The sequence below is a fragment of the Ochlerotatus camptorhynchus genome, unplaced genomic scaffold, assembly GCF_037179485.1.
Source record: "Ochlerotatus camptorhynchus isolate MF236.1 unplaced genomic scaffold, CSIRO-AGI_Acam_v1.1 ptg000014l, whole genome shotgun sequence".
Taxonomy (NCBI): Eukaryota; Metazoa; Arthropoda; class Insecta; order Diptera; family Culicidae; genus Ochlerotatus; species Ochlerotatus camptorhynchus.
Genome location: NW_027040506.1, coordinates 430563 through 446956, shown reverse-complemented (window position 1 = coordinate 446956; position 16394 = coordinate 430563). Strand labels below are relative to the sequence as shown.

General features: G+C 40.9%; 4 protein-coding genes across 7 annotated transcripts in view; 2 read left to right on the top strand and 2 right to left on the bottom strand.

Annotated features, from left to right (window-relative positions):
- LOC135701468 (putative inorganic phosphate cotransporter) overlaps positions 1–3627 on the top strand; it is a 32008-nt gene extending 28381 nt beyond the window's left edge. For all 3 annotated transcript variants that reach the window (XM_065222278.1, XM_065222286.1, XM_065222280.1), the window contains exons 4-5: positions 3364–3496; positions 3558–3627. In XM_065222278.1, coding sequence (XP_065078350.1) covers positions 3364–3496; positions 3558–3622 — 198 coding nt within the window. In that variant the 3' untranslated portion in view covers positions 3623–3627. The remainder of the gene's footprint in view (positions 1–3363; positions 3497–3557) is intronic.
- A 405-nt stretch (positions 3628–4032) lies between these two features.
- PIG-X (Phosphatidylinositol glycan anchor biosynthesis class X) lies at positions 4033–7315 on the bottom strand. Its single transcript, XM_065222409.1, has 5 exons — positions 7103–7315; positions 6896–7025; positions 6685–6833; positions 4330–4510; positions 4033–4237 (listed from the first exon to the last, which is right to left on the bottom strand). The coding sequence occupies exons 1-5, from the start codon at positions 7204–7206 to the stop codon at positions 4079–4081; spliced, it is 723 nt and encodes a 240-aa protein (XP_065078481.1). The 5' UTR covers positions 7207–7315; the 3' UTR covers positions 4033–4078.
- A 193-nt stretch (positions 7316–7508) lies between these two features.
- Ced-12 (engulfment and cell motility Ced-12) lies at positions 7509–10531 on the top strand. The gene has a single exon (XM_065222024.1). It carries the CDS (start codon positions 7628–7630, stop codon positions 9788–9790), a length of 2163 nt encoding a protein of 720 aa, XP_065078096.1. The 5' UTR covers positions 7509–7627; the 3' UTR covers positions 9791–10531.
- A 724-nt stretch (positions 10532–11255) lies between these two features.
- Positions 11256–14567, bottom strand: Patsas (patsas). 2 transcript variants are annotated; one of them, XM_065222039.1, is made up of 4 exons: positions 14506–14567; positions 13256–14361; positions 12703–13194; positions 11256–12643 (listed from the first exon to the last, which is right to left on the bottom strand). In XM_065222039.1, the coding sequence occupies exons 2-4, from the start codon at positions 14183–14185 to the stop codon at positions 12452–12454; spliced, it is 1614 nt and encodes a 537-aa protein (XP_065078111.1). In that variant the 5' UTR covers positions 14186–14361; positions 14506–14567; the 3' UTR covers positions 11256–12451. The 2 variants fall into 2 exon arrangements, with proteins under 2 accessions (XP_065078111.1, XP_065078103.1); XM_065222031.1 differs by lacking the exon at positions 14506–14567 and having other exon boundaries at positions 13256–14471.
- Positions 14568–16394: the final 1827 nt, after the last annotated feature.

The following is a 16394-nucleotide window of genomic DNA, read 5'->3' as shown; positions in this document are numbered from 1 at the left end:
TGCCGGTAGTTTCAAGCGAAACCCTAACCTCTCTCTCCGAGATGCCGCAAATAAGCTGGGTGTATCGTCTACAACCGTGCATCGAGCCAAAAAACGAGCCGGACTATCGACTTACAAGAAGGTAGTGACTCCAAATCGCGATGATAAACAAAATACGACGGCCAAAGCGCGATCCCGGAGGCTGTACACGACGATGCTGACGAAGTTTGACTGCGTGGTAATGGACGACGAAACCTACGTCAAAGCCGACTACAAGCAGCTTCCGGGACAGGAGTTTTATACAGCAAAAGCAAGGGGAAAGGTAGCAGATGTTTTCAAGCACATGAAACTGTCAAAGTTCGCAAAGAAATATCTGGTTTGGCAAGCCATCTGTACCTGTGGCTTGAAAAGCAGCATTTTCATAGCTTCCGGGACTGTCAACCAAGAAATTTACGTGAAAGAGTGTTTGAATAAACGTCTGCTGCCTTTCCTGAAGAAACACGGTTGTTCCGTACTGTTTTGGCCGGATTTGGCATCTTGCCATTACGGTAAAAAGGCCATGGAGTGGTACGCCGCCAACAACGTGCAGGTGGTTCCCAAGGACAAGAACCCTCCCAACACGCCAGAGCTCCGCCCAATTGAGAAATACTGGGCTATTGTCAAGCGGAACCTAAATAAGACCAAAAAAACTGCTAAGGGCGAGCAGCAGTTCAAGGCAAACTGGCTTTCTGCGGCGAAGAAGGTGGACAAGGTGGCTGTACAAAATCTGATGGCAGGGGTCAAGCGTAAGGCCCGGCAATTCGGATTTGGAAAAGCGGAAGCCTAACTGAATATTTTTCCTGAATTTTATACTAATTGAACTTGAAAAAGAAATTTAATTTGATTTTTTAAATAAACGATTTCACCGATTTACACGCGTTTTCCCTTGACCAAATTTTGACCGTATCACCCTTTATATGAGAACAACCGTGGCCTAGTGAGATCGAACGGTAAGACAACGGCAGTAGCACACCCCTACAGTCCAGGATCAATTGATCATTTAGATGGTCATGTTTTGAACCCACCACAGCATGCTTTTGGCGCTATTGTATATGGACGATCAAATGTAAAATACTGTGGTATCCACAGCACAGTTCTGTCAAAACGTCAGCATTTTCATTGATCCATTCCCAAATCAGACCCATTAAAAGAAGGCAAGTGTATGCTCTGGCCCTCCTTTGACAGCTTTGTTTATATATTTTTCAATGCAATTTTGGAGTCGTTAAAGTAGAAATCGATAAAGTAGAACATTGTAGAACATTGAACTTTAATGTGCAAAGCTATTGATATCACCATGTGCGGCACATAGACTCAAAGTGTGTCACAATTCGAACCAATAGTGTTGAGGTATTGTTCAAAGCATAAGATTCACACATTAAATGGATGTGTTTCACAATAAGTGCAAAATTACGTGCACTCAAAAAATAAATCACATTTCCGATGGAAAATATCCATTATAATTTCACATAACTTTCATGTGATCTCATAATTCCGGAGAACTTCGAGATTTGGGCGTAATTGCTATTGTAAACAAATACCGTTCCGATTCAAATTTCGGACGATTCAAATTTCGGACACTTTCATTTTTAATTAAATATTACATCCAGTTAGAAACAAAGTAATAATGTTAGATGATCGTGGAGGGCACTAGTCAAAAAAATTTAAAATTTACAAGACATGTGGATCATATTCGACCGAGATAATCAACTTTTAAAAGTGTCCGAAATTCGAGTTTAAGTGTCCGAAATTTGAATCGGCACGGTATGTCAATCGCTTATTTCTTGCGAATAAAAGCTCAATCTCGCGAACAAACTATTCCGAATGACAGAGGAATCATTCCTCTACATGAGTGTTAGTTTTCTAGGGTGAGTTTTTATTCGCGAGAAATCGGTGATTGAAGTGTTTGTTTACAATAGGGATTACGCCCAAATCTCAAATCAGTCCGGAATTGGGAATCGCACCACGAAATCACATGAATCTTATGTGTCCAATGAAGTTCATGTGATTTATCACATAGAATTCAGGTGATCATATGAATGTTATGTGAATTTCAGGTAAAAATAATTAATTTTGTTATTGGAAAAATATCATGTGCGTTCCCAATGGAAACTATATCAAAGCTTTTTTCAGTGTGTGGAACTTTTTAAGCGTAGCGAGCAGAGCAAATCCACGCCAACTAACGAATCGATTTTATTTTACCCTCTCCGAATACCATGATACTTCACATAACTATTCATTAGGGGCAGTGAACCAAGTTTATGCTAGAATTCGGCCATTTTTACTCTCGCCTTATTTTTTTAAACTGGCATATATAGGACATTGGATTCTCATTTCAGGAAAAAAAACACACATACAAACTGAAAAAAAACAATCACAACGTTTCATTGTTAACAGTTGTTTTTTTTTTTAATTTTTTGGCTTTGTTTTTTCAGAGTATATTTTTTTCTGAAAAGGTAATCTAGTTTCCTACCACTTTATCTCAGACGTCATTTCGATTAGATGAGCCGTTTTCATGCTATGATTTATTGAAAAATATACGCCATGTTGTAAAATTAGGCGAGAGTTAAAATGACCGAATTGCAACAAAAACTTGGTTCGTGGCCCCTAGCAAAGAATTATGCGAAGTATCATGAAGGTCTGAGAGGTAAAATCTGAAATTAGGGTATATTTTTCGCAATTTGACATGGATTCGCTCAGCAGCTCGATACGAATATGACTTGGAAACAATTGAAAATCTTACTTTGAGCAGTTCCACTCCAAATTACGAATCGAAAAAACTCGGCCTTCTCTGTTTTTCATGAAACTATGCGTAATTATGTGTTATGGGCAATCATTCATATTTTTACAAAAAATCGACCATCTTGTATTTTTTTCTCAAAATGGCGTTTTTGTAATTTTTCAATAAATTGTAGCACGAACACGTCTGATCGAAATGCCGTCTGAGACAGAGTTGTAGGGAAAATTAAAGTCTTTCTGGATCAAATATCCACGGATTTTTTTTTTAGTAATGTTGAGTATAAATTCCAGAAAACTGTTAAAACTAAAATATCTCAAAAAGTGTATCTTTAATTTCTATAACTTAAAAAAAAAAAATTTCCGCTCGCACACGCTTTCAATATCACGCGTGGTATTGGAACAAAATATCATGCTTGATATGATTTTACAAGCTCATTGTAACAACAAGTAAAAATCAAGCTAAGAGTTTGACTCGACGCAGATTTAATCAAACTTTGTTTAACGCACTAGACAAGGGTACTAAAAATAATATTTGTATTGCCATTTTAGGATCCATTGTTGACATTTTTACTGATTATTTGAATTCCTTTTGAATTTTACCTCTTACAGACGGACCCAGTTCAGTGGCGTACAGTGTTCTACATATCTGCCGCAATTTACTTCCTAGGTAATTTGGTATTTATAATATTGGGCAAAGCCGACATCCAGCCCTGGAATGAACCCCGACCGGATAAGAAGGATGGTAAGTGAAATCGTTAGCTAAACAGAGGGACATTTCTTTCATCCTTCTATTTACCTTGCAGATGATACCGAAGCTGCCGTGCCAAATAATCAAAATACCACCGAGCGAGTTGACCACGTGGATTGAGAAAACCGAAAGAAACTAGATACTTTTAATTAATAAAGTATACTTAGTCTAGTCCAAAGTTGATATGATTCAAACAAAAACAGCCTATTCAAATCATGGGTAAACCGTTAAAAATTTCGTCCTAACGAAAAGTAAAAGAATACAAATCGAGTGCTCTTAAATTGCTGCTGTAAGCAAAGCAGAGACGCAGGGTTTCCAGAAAAGGCTTCCGATGTTATTTGTGACTACCTATTAGTCGTAAGATACAAACAACAGGTACTAAGATAGAAAGTTCAATTAGGCTGCAGGACTGAATCTGAGCATTCCAGTTGCATAATTTAAGAACTGTAAGATATCGATTATATTTTTGTGATTGTTGCCCAGAAAAATGAAAGTATATATTTTTAAAATACAACTAAAAAAAATAAGACTACTTACGATTGTTCGTTGCGTTTTATTTGAGATCGTATGTCGGCTTTACAAAAGTTTTTTGTTGATGCGCTTACCCGATTTGATGATGATGTAAATGAGATACATGCTACCGATCCAGCTGACGAGAAGGGTGGCGGGAAGGACGAATCTGTACGACGAACTGTTACCCACCGGTATGAGGACACTGATCACTGTCGGTACATTCTGCAATCGAATATCACACGGATGTTTCTTTTGTTCAATATTCCTCGAGTAAATGAAATAAAAGATAACGCGAATAGAAATGTTCAACCTACACTAAACTCCAGCTCCTGCCAGTCGCAGTACTCGGCCTCATTAAGCTTGTCATAGTCGTATATCTGGGCACTGCTCGGACAAGGATACCGGTAAGTTCCCATCGACTTCAGAAGGCGTTTGGTGCTCGATCCGCGGCACTGGACGTACAGAGTTGGGCTTTCGATTTGAATGCGCTCGAATCTAGTAGGGATGAAAAAAGAATAAGAAGCATGTATCAGCATAATTAAAATTCACAGTGCAAATTCGATATCTTTTCTTTCCTTAATTTGTTTTCCGAGCAGAAGTTTGACATTTTTGTTTCACCCATCTCTGGGGAAGCTGTGGCGTATTCAGGCTTTATTATTGATTAAACTGGGTGACGGCCCCGGCGTAGTGATTAACATTCATACCTGCCACGCCAAAGTCACGAGTTAAAATATCATACCCGGACAAGTTATGAATGACCCAAGAGTGTTTAAAGGGCTATTATAATAATAAAAAAAAAATGTTTGAACTACACTCATAAAAAATACACGTTAATGCTACGTGAAAAATCACGTAACCTCTTTAACACCCCACTTCGATCATTTGCACATGGCTCACGTCTAAAATTAAATTTTGATAACATTTACGTGATTTTCATGTTCGTTGATGCTAAGGGAATTTCAAGTAAAAAGTAAGTGATAATCGTGCACACTCTACAACATATACACATCCAATCTACGTGCGAATGCTTCAACTTTCATGTATACATGATGGTAGTAAAATTGATAAATATATCACTTCAATGTGATTGTGTGTGATTGTGGTGTGCTTACGTAAAATGAGTTTAAGTGATTTACATGTATGAAAAAGTTAAACAATATGGCTGCATCGATTTTATTAGTGGAAGAAGTGATTCAGCATACTGCAACTGTTTAAAGGTATTTTTATATTATTTCGCTTTATTTGAAATCCGTCATACACTGCTAATTAAATTTATTTCGATTTCATAGGCTGATACAAGATACAATTTACGGGGATTTTCCAAAGGTCAATTTAACCTGACTGGCAGTAAACAGTGCAAACGGATATTGCATCTGAATCGTCATGATCAATTAAGTGTTGGAAAAGCGAAATGGTTAGTATTAACGTTTCAATGACATACTTGACGTATTATTAAAAAAATACTAAAAATGTTTAAATATACTTTTCTTGGAAAAAATGGAAAACAGAATTTGTTAAATCTGGTAAAGATCACTTCAAAATCACGTCAACATTACGTGCAAATCCATTCTAATTATAGTGGAAACCACGGAACGTAAGCGTAAGATGAACAGTATTTTCCAGTAAATATCATTACAAAATCATGTAAACATTACGTGATAACCGCTTCCAACTTAAGTGGAAATCACGTTATATTTACCTTACTGTTCACGTTGACCGCTGAATGGGAATATTTTTGGCTACCTGTGTATTAACGTAAATGTTACGTGAAAAGTAGTATGGACGAAAGTGACCTATGTTTTCACGTAGATCGGACGTGCATATTTTTTGGAGTGTAAGTTAACTTCTAATCAAAAATAATAATTTGTAAGAATAAAGGGTGTCCACGAGAGAAATTAACCACCAAAAGTTCCGCCTTCTTTTAGTTCGGCATGATCTTCAAAGGATACCATATGACAATTAGTAGTGCCAAAAATGTGCAGCTGTTGATACCAAGGGGGGGAGGTGGCCGTCAAATACGAACAATCGTCGCCTACCTCGCATAACTGGTTCCAAACGTAAACAAGCCATAAGAAACCTACAGCGTTTGTTTACGTTTGAAACCAGTTTCATACAAGATGATCAGTAGGCTGATTTGACAGCACTTCCCCCCTCCCCCCAGGTTGATACTGGCTAAATTTGGAACGACATCTATGGTTAAAATGAACAAGCATCTACGACCTACGCCCTTAACTGCCTGGATAACAATATTGTGAAATAGAATGCACGATATTACACTTTTTGATACCAAGTGGATCTTTGTAATTTACGAAAAAAATAATTAGATTTTGACGAAGGTTTATGTGAGAGTCAATTCTTCCAATTACGATGTCAAACAAATTATTGTCAATATCGATTGAAATCATTCTTTTGACAAATCCTAGCATTGCCTATAATAAACAATTATGCAAAGTTTAATGCTAATCACAGAAAGTGAAATTGCTCAATTACAATATGAGACCCATTGCAGAATTTATTATTTTTTTTCACCGGAAACATCAGAATTCCAAAAAATATTAGTCTTGATCAATAGCTAGTAGAGCTAAATAGAAGAACTGAAGTTGAAACCTGTTAACTCATATAGTGGATCAGAAAGAATGTTTTTATTTAATTACAAAAAAAAAGCTTACTTCCTTTCCGATGGATCGTGATACCGGAAGTGGATAGGCAACGTTATGTTCACTTCCTTGCGTACAGTCTCGAAAAGGTACAGCGAAAATGGACTCGCCTTGCTGGCCGGTTTCTCCACGTCGACATACAGCGGAATGTAGCTGTTGATCTTAAAAATAAGAATAAAAGTTTTTTTCATACAATCGGAGATTGGAGCAATTCTACCCGTACCTTTTTGAACTTCTTCAAGTTCGTCAGCTGATCGGTATCGACGTACACAGCGGAAGGGAATTGCTGCAGAAGCATGAAATCACAGGACATTCTACCTATTCCACCGAATTTCAGTGTGTAATGGACATCTCTGACAAAATGAAGAAAATAGTGATTATTTTTCGCAGAAAAAAAAACATTTTGAATGCATTATTGATTTGGACGCACCTATGAAAGCCACTGTTGTAAATATGCATGTAAAGAAAGGAACCTAGGCACGAAGCATTTTCAATTACAGCAAACAATATCAGAAACGGAATGAAACGAATCATTTCTACACAAATTGAGCAAATTTCACCAATATTCCATGTAAATTAACACAAAACATTAGATAGCTTAAAAACTCTACGCGAATCCAAATAACTTCCGGGCGGTTTGTGTTTGTTTTGGATTTTGAGACTGAGACGGATCAGGTATGGCATTGTTCACCGCTTAAACGGGCTTCGCTGTTTGAATTTGCTGCATGGGCACAGAGCATTTTAAAATTTGTTTGCAAACTTTCGCACACAACCATCCCGAGTGCTTGTGTGTGCGAAGTTTTGATTAATCACATCCTGATTGTCATTTTCTTTCTTATCGTGTCGGGGAGAAAAGTTTTTGTTCGTAGAAAAAGTCGGATTTTCCCGTAAAACCGTGATCCATTTGTGGCCGATGTGTGCTCTCCCGTAGGAGTAGAGTGTTGTGCGTGTTTAAATGTTACCGAAAGCTGCCAAAATGCCAGCGATTCGTGATAGTCATGTAGTGAAAATTGCGGTCCAATTTGAGACGGGAATCGCCCAGCTCATTGAGTTTGACCAGAGGCAACCGCTCACTGCGATCATCCAGAACTTGTGTCCATACTGGGCTATCCAAGATCCAGGTTGCTACGCGCTAAGGTTCACTGATGTGAACAATTACTACGTAACGGAGAAAAATCGTCACGAGGTGAAGAACGGATCGGTACTGATTATGGTTCATTCACCGTCGAAGATGGCCAGCGATATCCTGGAAAAGCTGAAAGGCGGAAAAGTGGACGAGATGTTGAAGGTACTGACGGAGCTTCCGGCACTGAGTGCGGATGTTACGTTCGCACTGGAGTTTATCAAAGAAAAAGGATTGGACGAAATTGTACGCATTATAGAAGAACCTAAATTTGGTGAAAATATTCTCAAATATGCTCTGTCAGCTTTCGTTAAGCTGATGGACCACGGAACCGTTTCTTGGGACGTTTTGCAATTATCTTTCATACTGAGAAACATCGCGTTTATCAATGGAAATAGCAATAAAGAAGTTATTCAATCGGCGTTGGCAATTTTGGAAAATATTGTTCAAAACAGTAGTAATTTCTCGCTGGTGGAGAAGGATGTTACGCTGGAAGTGCTTTTGAAATTGCTTCAAGATTCGCCGTCAACGGTGATACAGCAGAATACCATTGCCCTCATAAATGCACTGTTTATAAAGGCTGATGACGGCAAAAGGAAGATTATTGCAGCAACCTTTAGTTCGAAACAGTATCGGAGTGTCATCAATAGCGTTATCACGGCGAATATGGGCGCGGAAATTGCCCATCAATTGTACGTTTTGCAAACGCTGACGCTGGGATTGCTAGAACAGCGCATGAAGACTCCGATCGACGTTCAGGATCAGGATGCCCAAGAAAAGATCAAGGAACTTCGCAGAATTGCCTTTGAGGCAGATGGTATAGATCCTATTCCGGATGTAACGGCCCGCCGTCAGCATGGTGGGTCGTACTCAATCCACTACAAGAAACTTGGGTTCAAATGCGACATTAATCCGGCGCAGGATTTTTTGGAAATCCCCCCTGGTGTTCTAGCCCTGGACTGCATGGTTTATTTTGCTCGCAATTATACCCAAAATTACACCAAAGTAGTGCACGAAAACAGCTGCAGAGCGGACGAGCATGAGTGCCCCTTCGGGCGGACAAGCATCGAACTGGTCAAGGTTCTTTGTGACATTCTTCATATCGGCGAATCTCCATCGGAACAAGGACAAGAGTTCCATCCAATGTTCTTCACCCACGATCACCCGTTTGAGGAATTCTTCTGCATTTGTATCGTTGTCCTGAACAGAACCTGGAAGGACATGCGTGCCACCACGGAAGACTTTGTCAAAGTCTTCAGTGTCGTTCGAGAACAAATCACCCGCAGTATTACGGGGCGCCCTGCATCCCTGGAAGATTTTAAAGCCAAAATTCATACTTTCACTTACAATACCATCACCACGCTTCGTCAGCAAGAACGAACTTCCCGCGAGGAGTGTGAATCTACGGCGTCGGCCATCGTCTCTCTAAAGGAGAAAATCACACCGGAAATCATGTCGCTCATCAAGGAACAACGGCTCGGCTACCTGGTGGTTGGAACTCGCTTCTCCAAGTACACCGGAGGCAAGCGGGAACGGGACAAGTACTGGTACGCTCGTCTGTCGCCGAATCACAAGGTCATTCACTACGGCGATTGTGACGAAAAGACGGTACCGACCCTGGAAGAACTCAACAACAAACTTCCGGTCATCGACATCCGCCAGATGCTTGTGGGAAAGGAGTGCCCCCACATGAAGGAAATGCGTGCGAAAAAGTCCACCTTCCCGCTAGGATTTTCGCTCGTCACCGAGTCCAGCGACCAGCAAACGTTGGACTTTGTCGCTCCGGATGAGGCCACATTCAACTATTGGACCGACGGTATCAACGCTCTTCTAGGGCAACCGATGCTCAGCAAGCAGAAGGATGACGATTTCGAAACGTTGCTATCGATGGAAATCAAACTGCGACTGTTGGATACCGAAGGGGTAGACATCAGCAAGGACCCACCGCCGATCCCGTCAGAGCCGGAAAACTACGACTTTTGCTTCGACAGTTAAGGTAATTGTGTATGTGCTCGATCTATATGATACGATTTTATTTATGCTTTACTGTCTGGATCTGGAACCAAAGTTTTTTTTTTATATAAATTGATATACTTTTACGAGAAGTTAAAGAAAATTCATTCCGATGGGGGAAACTATCATTAGAAACGATGGCCGGCTTATGATAATCGTAAATATTAGCAGGGCAAAAATAGGTAATTATTCTTGTAATCTTAACGAATGGAAGCAGGGATGCATTTTGTGTATTTGAGCTTATGTAATTTCAGTAACCAAGACGGTTAGACGGAAACTCGCAATTTTAGCACAATATCCTTGCGCTTAAGCATTTATTTTTTATGCGCAATTGTGTGTTGAATTTTAAACGTAGATAACACTATGCGTCACATGAACGAACAGTTCATGTTTAAAAGAAGGGGAAATACCGTAAAAATGATTATGTTTTGTTCTTTTGATCATGAGCTGTTCTATCATATTTTATTTAAATGCAGACCGCGCGAATATATAAAATGGAAGTTGCCCGGCGCACTTCGCTATATACACACTCAGAAATTATTACCGACTTCGGCAATAATGTTACCGAACTTAAAACACCTGAACGTTCGGTAAAACTTTGACCCTCATTTCAAAAGCTGTTTCACTTAATTCCAATTTCAAAACACTGTCCATGTAGAAATTGTTCGATTCGTTCAATCGTTACAATATCCGCTCATGTGCGCGTCATTGACGTTTATATAAGGTCTGGGCCAAAGGGCTTATTGGTGTTAGTGAAATGTGCAAATGGTTAGTGGTGTTCGTATTATATTGCAATGTTTATCTTTTTACACGAAACAGCTGTTGGCAGTGACGTATTTCTATCTGTTCTCAGTATGTCGGCAGTGACGAGAGCCTAAATTTATAAAGAAGCGACATGTCAAAATTGGAACAATCGATTGTCTGTCAAAGTCATAGAAAAAGTCATTCCAATCGAGCACAAGACCTGTCAAATGGATAAGATGTCGTCTCTTTATAAATTCAGGCTCTTTAGTCTTCATGTACTACCAATAAACGCATAACAGTCCCACTAGAATAGGGAATCAAGCAAAGATGTACTGCCATTAAAAGCCTAACAGTCCCATATGGATATTTGTCAGAAATGAGTTATCCATTAGAATCAATTGTAAACTACCGGTATTGTACACTGTGCATTAAAAGTTACATATTTTGTTCAGTAAATATCGTGAAAATACCAAAACCAGGTTCTCCCATCCATGAGAGCCAAAATAGAAATAAATGTTCAACAGCGTTTTTCTCGGCTTGCTGTCTTTCCAGATGGGACTGGGGCTTTCAGACTCGACTTTCTCCGATTTGCATGAATTGTATTTCACGCGGAACCATTCAAAAGGTCGAATTTTCATCGACCGATTTTATTTACCGTTTTTTCCTCATTTTTTTTCACCGAAAAATAAAATCCAATGTGGTATGACTTGTTACAAAAGTTTTATTCGAAGCGTTATAGCCATCAAAATTTACGGTAAAAATATTTCTTTCATCGAGATACAATCTGGTATTATAACAGTATGGAAAGCAATAAATATTGAAAAACACAGGCATCCGCTGCTGTTCATGAGTTTTCAGAATACATTTTATGTAGTTTTGGAGTGTGTTTATATTTTAATCTAAGTACTAAAACGAAAACAAAACAAACACTATTTTGTGCAATTTGATGAGTTAACCTTTAAATACACATACACGAACGAAAATATCAATGCACATTCGTAGGTTAATTTACTTCGGAAAATAGTTTCGTGTATTATTATATCAAATAAAGTAAAGACTATTTCTTATCAACATTCACCTTCAACGTAACATTAGTTCGCATATAATTTTTAAACTTTAACAATATACGATTCTTAGTTAATATCTATCAAAAATGAAAATATACTTCCTCCCGTCAGACTAAAATCAATATCGTTAATATATTGTTCCACTACGAAAGTGAAAAGAAATAAATGATCCCAATAAATCAGTGAAGAAATAACATTTAAATACGTATCTATGTGGACTATAGTAAAATAATGTTCGCCCAACAGGTTGAATCGTATAGAGCGCAAAAAAAATTACATTCGTGTACTCAAACGTATTTGGAAAAATAATAAACGTATTTTATAATCAATAACTGAGAATTCCGTTCTACGTACGGATGGAATTTGAAAGAACTTCCTTTCTCAGTGTGATCACACCACGCGATTGATAATAATAGGTATCCAAAAGTGAGCGAGAAGTCGCTTAAGGCCCACGCACATTAGATCCGGATCGGACGCGTTGCGGCAAAGTGACAGCTAAAGCTATTGTCTAACTGTCAAATTTACGTCAACGCAACGCAAGCGGATCCAATGTGGGTGGCCCTTTAGGGAACAACTCTTTTGCTCATCATTCACTAATCGACAAACGGTGCTGTACGGTGTAAGCAAAGTCAAATGCGGCTGCAGCTGCTTAATCTTTTCTCTCGCTAGCTTTCAAGCTCTAAGCTTCGACCTTTCGGATTTGGTGCCGTAAGTATATATCTGGATCTAGAGTGGTGTAAAAAATGCGGAGCAAAAATGGAATCCAACTGCAAGGCGCTTGCCCCTAGCTGCTAGTTAATCGTTTCCTATTCACGCTCGGGTTGGGTAATTTTCAAAGATTCTCGTCCAGCATGTAGTCCTGTTCGTCCTGGCGGTCCGGCAAGCAAACGAAGAACTCGAACAGATTCAGCACCGGACCGCGGGAAAATGGGTTCTGATAGCGACCACGTTTGTCCCGTAGATATGGGTAACGTTTGTAGTTGAACATCTCGTTGGTCGTGAGGTTCATGCATGCGTGGAGGATCTACGGAGAACGTTTAAGGTTAGCTTAGGAACCTGAGATTGACCCTCCATTATGCTTACCGAAGTACAGGTGAGAATCCATCCCAGGCCACAGAAAACGAAGGCTTCCACCAGTCCTAGCACGTACAGTAGACTGAATCCTTCGATCATTACACAATAACAGGCAAAGTAGATCGTGAATGAGCAGTTGATCGCTACGCTCAACACAAACAGCAAGAACCACATGCGATTTCGCAATCCAACGCAGTTGTAGATAAATGGGCAGTGATGATCAAAGTACGACACACATCTGTTGCAGATTCTGCAATGCTTGGCTCGCAGTGGTCTCAGGCATCGGCAGCTGTGACATAGTCGTGATAAAAATGCATTACGTTTCTTCCACTTATCAAAGTAGGGAATCTGTTTGATGGCCCGGTAGTACGTATCCGAGTTTAATGGAATATATCCCGGGTCACGACGATTGGCTATGATCCAACTAATCCACATAACCGCATTCCAGTAGATGAAACAGTAGTGCGACCTCCGTAGAACGTTCCACGTTATTGGGATGCACTGAAATGAAAGATCGTTGATGATCCGTCATCTATAGCGAGTATTAAGTAAACCATCTTACCCTGATCATATACATTGGATACCCCCAAAGCAGTACCGAGAACAGAAACAGAATCAACGGGCCCTTGGAGGCCCCAGCGCCGCCAAACAGCAGACTCCAGATCTCCGAGATCGGTGGCATCCATCTGGACTTCTTCTTGATCTCATTGTGAAGCAACTTCACCACATCGTTATTCCGATGGCTCTGAGCCAACATCAGCGGAGTTTTCCCATTCTTATCCCTCGGTTCTAGTTCCAGGTTACGTTTTTCGCAAAGTATCTTCACACACTGCAAATTACCCGACAGGCAAGCCAAATGCAACGGTGTCGATCCGAAGTTGTCCGTTTTCTGCAGATCCACGCCCGAATACATCAGCAATCTGATCAAATCGGCATGCCCTTTATACGCCGCCCAGTGCAGTGCCGTATCGCCGTTGATGTCCGTAAGGTGGTTCTGAGCACCCATTCCAAGCAGATATGCTGCAGTAGCCGTCCTTCCGTACATACAAGCCGTCATAAGTGGTGTCAGCCCCTTAAAGTCGGCAGCATTAACTGCCACTCCGGCTTGTAACAGAACTTGCACAACCGCAGCATGACCCTTCCTGCAGGCCCAATGGATAGGCCTCGGACCTTGCGTTCCCAAACAAGGCAGATCTACCGGAGCATTGCGTTCTACCAAGTAGCGCATCATCTCCACGTTGCCATCCAAAGCAGCCCAGTGAGCCGGAGTGTACCCATGCTTATCCCTTGCACTCAACGCTTCCGGGCCGACCTTCTCCACCAGGTTTTCCACCTCCGACAACTCGCCAGCCTTGATCACATCGAAGATGTCGTCCATGCTGCTTTGGATCAAGACCTCGGTGCTATCCGACCGCACCAGCAGGTTACTGTCCTGGGTCGGTGTCTTTTCTTCCTCGGTGTGGGGATGCTCGTCGTTTTCCTCCGTCACCATGTTGCATGATGCCGTCAGTGGAAGCGCCCACACGAGAGTGCGAGCGCTGCCGGGACTCGGATGCACTCGGGACTGCGTTTTGATACCGTTATCGAGCGCCACTTTCACACGGGAAGCTTAGTTAGGATGGGGATGGTCTGATCTCGTCAGTTGCCTGCTGCGGTGGTCGGAAGATTCTAGAAGATCAATATATATATCGTTTTAGTTAGCACCTACGGTAACGGTTGAATTGAATTCAATAGTATGGATTCAGGAACTAGGGTACAATTTGAACAACTTAAATCGATGGTAAGATGTTCTATTTTGGGAAACTAATTCACCTAGATTCAGAAGTCTCCGAGCCGTCTGTGAAAAATGTAAGGATATCGATTAATGTTACTGGGATGGTGGATATGACACTAGTGCGTCATGCGCATTGCAAACGCATCCTTAAAATCCTGCTGTCCTTATGGTGATTATGTTGGAATGTGTAGAAAGTAGAGACGAAAACAAAAGTAATTGAGATAGGTCAGTATCGTTTTGATACATATGTTACCCATTATGTACAGACGTTATCAACAAGAGATATGCGAAACAGGCTTAACTCATTCGTAATGCCATGCCCTTAGTCGCAACGTTATTCTCTCGGAACTCGCTACACTGGTATGTTCGTCATATTAATTTGAATGTAGTATTATGCCTTGTTCAGACTACAGAGTTATAACATGTTACAACGGTTGTCAAATAGTTGCAACACAGAAACCACCCTCAAGATAGAGATATAACATGTTATAACTCTGTAGTCTGAACAAGGCATAAAATTGTACATTACAAAATATCTTAGTCACTACACTCCACTGCGTCCTAGCAAGAAGTACGGTCGACTTAGTTCGCGCTCCGTTATTTTGGAAGTTTTCTCGCTATTCGCTTGATTTAAATTATCAGTTTTTTCTCGCTTAGAGTTCCTAGCTAAATAATTAACTAAAAGTGAGTTTTTTCTGAGAAGAAAGTGTGTTTTCGGCATCATCGGAAGGAAAATAGTTTTTGCGATTGCCAATTCGCCAACCATTTTGCGCACCATCGGTGCGTGGTAACGCATACCTGCACACGGATCATCGTCATCGAGTGTCAGCATCTGCCTCCGCATTTACACCGCTCATCTATCATCGTGTGTTCAACTGAGTGCCGACCCTTACATAAGCACACACCAACGAAGACCGCCCGCACACGCGGATCGAAGATCATCCACGCTGCGCGTCGCTCCGCTGCTGCTGTTTAAACGCTCGGTGGTAGTAGTATAGGATTATCAGATAAGTTTTTATTCTTGTTTCTCTCTTTCGCCCACCAGTTAAATTTTAAGTTTGTGTTCTGTGTTTGTAGTTTTTTTTTTTGTGTATTGTGTCCGAGTGATTATCGTTTCAGTGGTAGAGCGTTTTTCGCTCCCACTAGTACGGCAAAATGGACATTTTGTCGCAAGACGAAATGGACGTTTTGTCAGAAGATGACACCACTTTGCCACGCGATGGCAAGAAGGGTCGAAAACGTACATCATCTCAGAAGAAAGATGATGTCATCCCTGATTCATCGTCTCAGTCTGGCAAAGGACAGGCTCAGATAAACCCCCGATCGCGAGCCTATCCAGATGACTCGACTGGCCCATGGGTTGTCTACTTTCAGCCCAGAAACAAACCTTTGAATGTAATGCAAATTACTAATGATCTGACGAAGCGATACTCGGCCGTGACTGAAATTACGAAGGTTAGGCACAATAAACTTCGTGTCTCCGTCTCTAACCTTAAGCAGGCTAACGAGATTGCTGCCTCCCAGCTCTTCACGCTCGAGTACAGAGTTTACATCCCAGCTCGTGATGTGGAGATCGAAGGTGTGGTCACCGAAGCGAGTCTGACCCCCGAGATCTTGGAGAAGCAGGCGGTTGGCCGTTTCAAGAACCGTTTGCTTCCCCCGGTGAAGATACTGGATGTCCAAAAACTGGGCTCAGTATCTGTCAGCGAGGGTAAAAAGAGTTTTACCCCCACAGACTCGTTCCGTGTGACCTTTTCTGGTTCAGCCCTTCCTCACTACATCGAGCTGGGAAAACTTCGACTACCTGTGCGTTTGTTCGTTCCCCGGGTCATGAACTGCCAAAACTGTAAGCAGTTGGGACATACGGCCTCCCACTGTGGCAGCAAGGCACGCTGTTCCAAATGCGGGGAGAAGCACGAGGATGGCG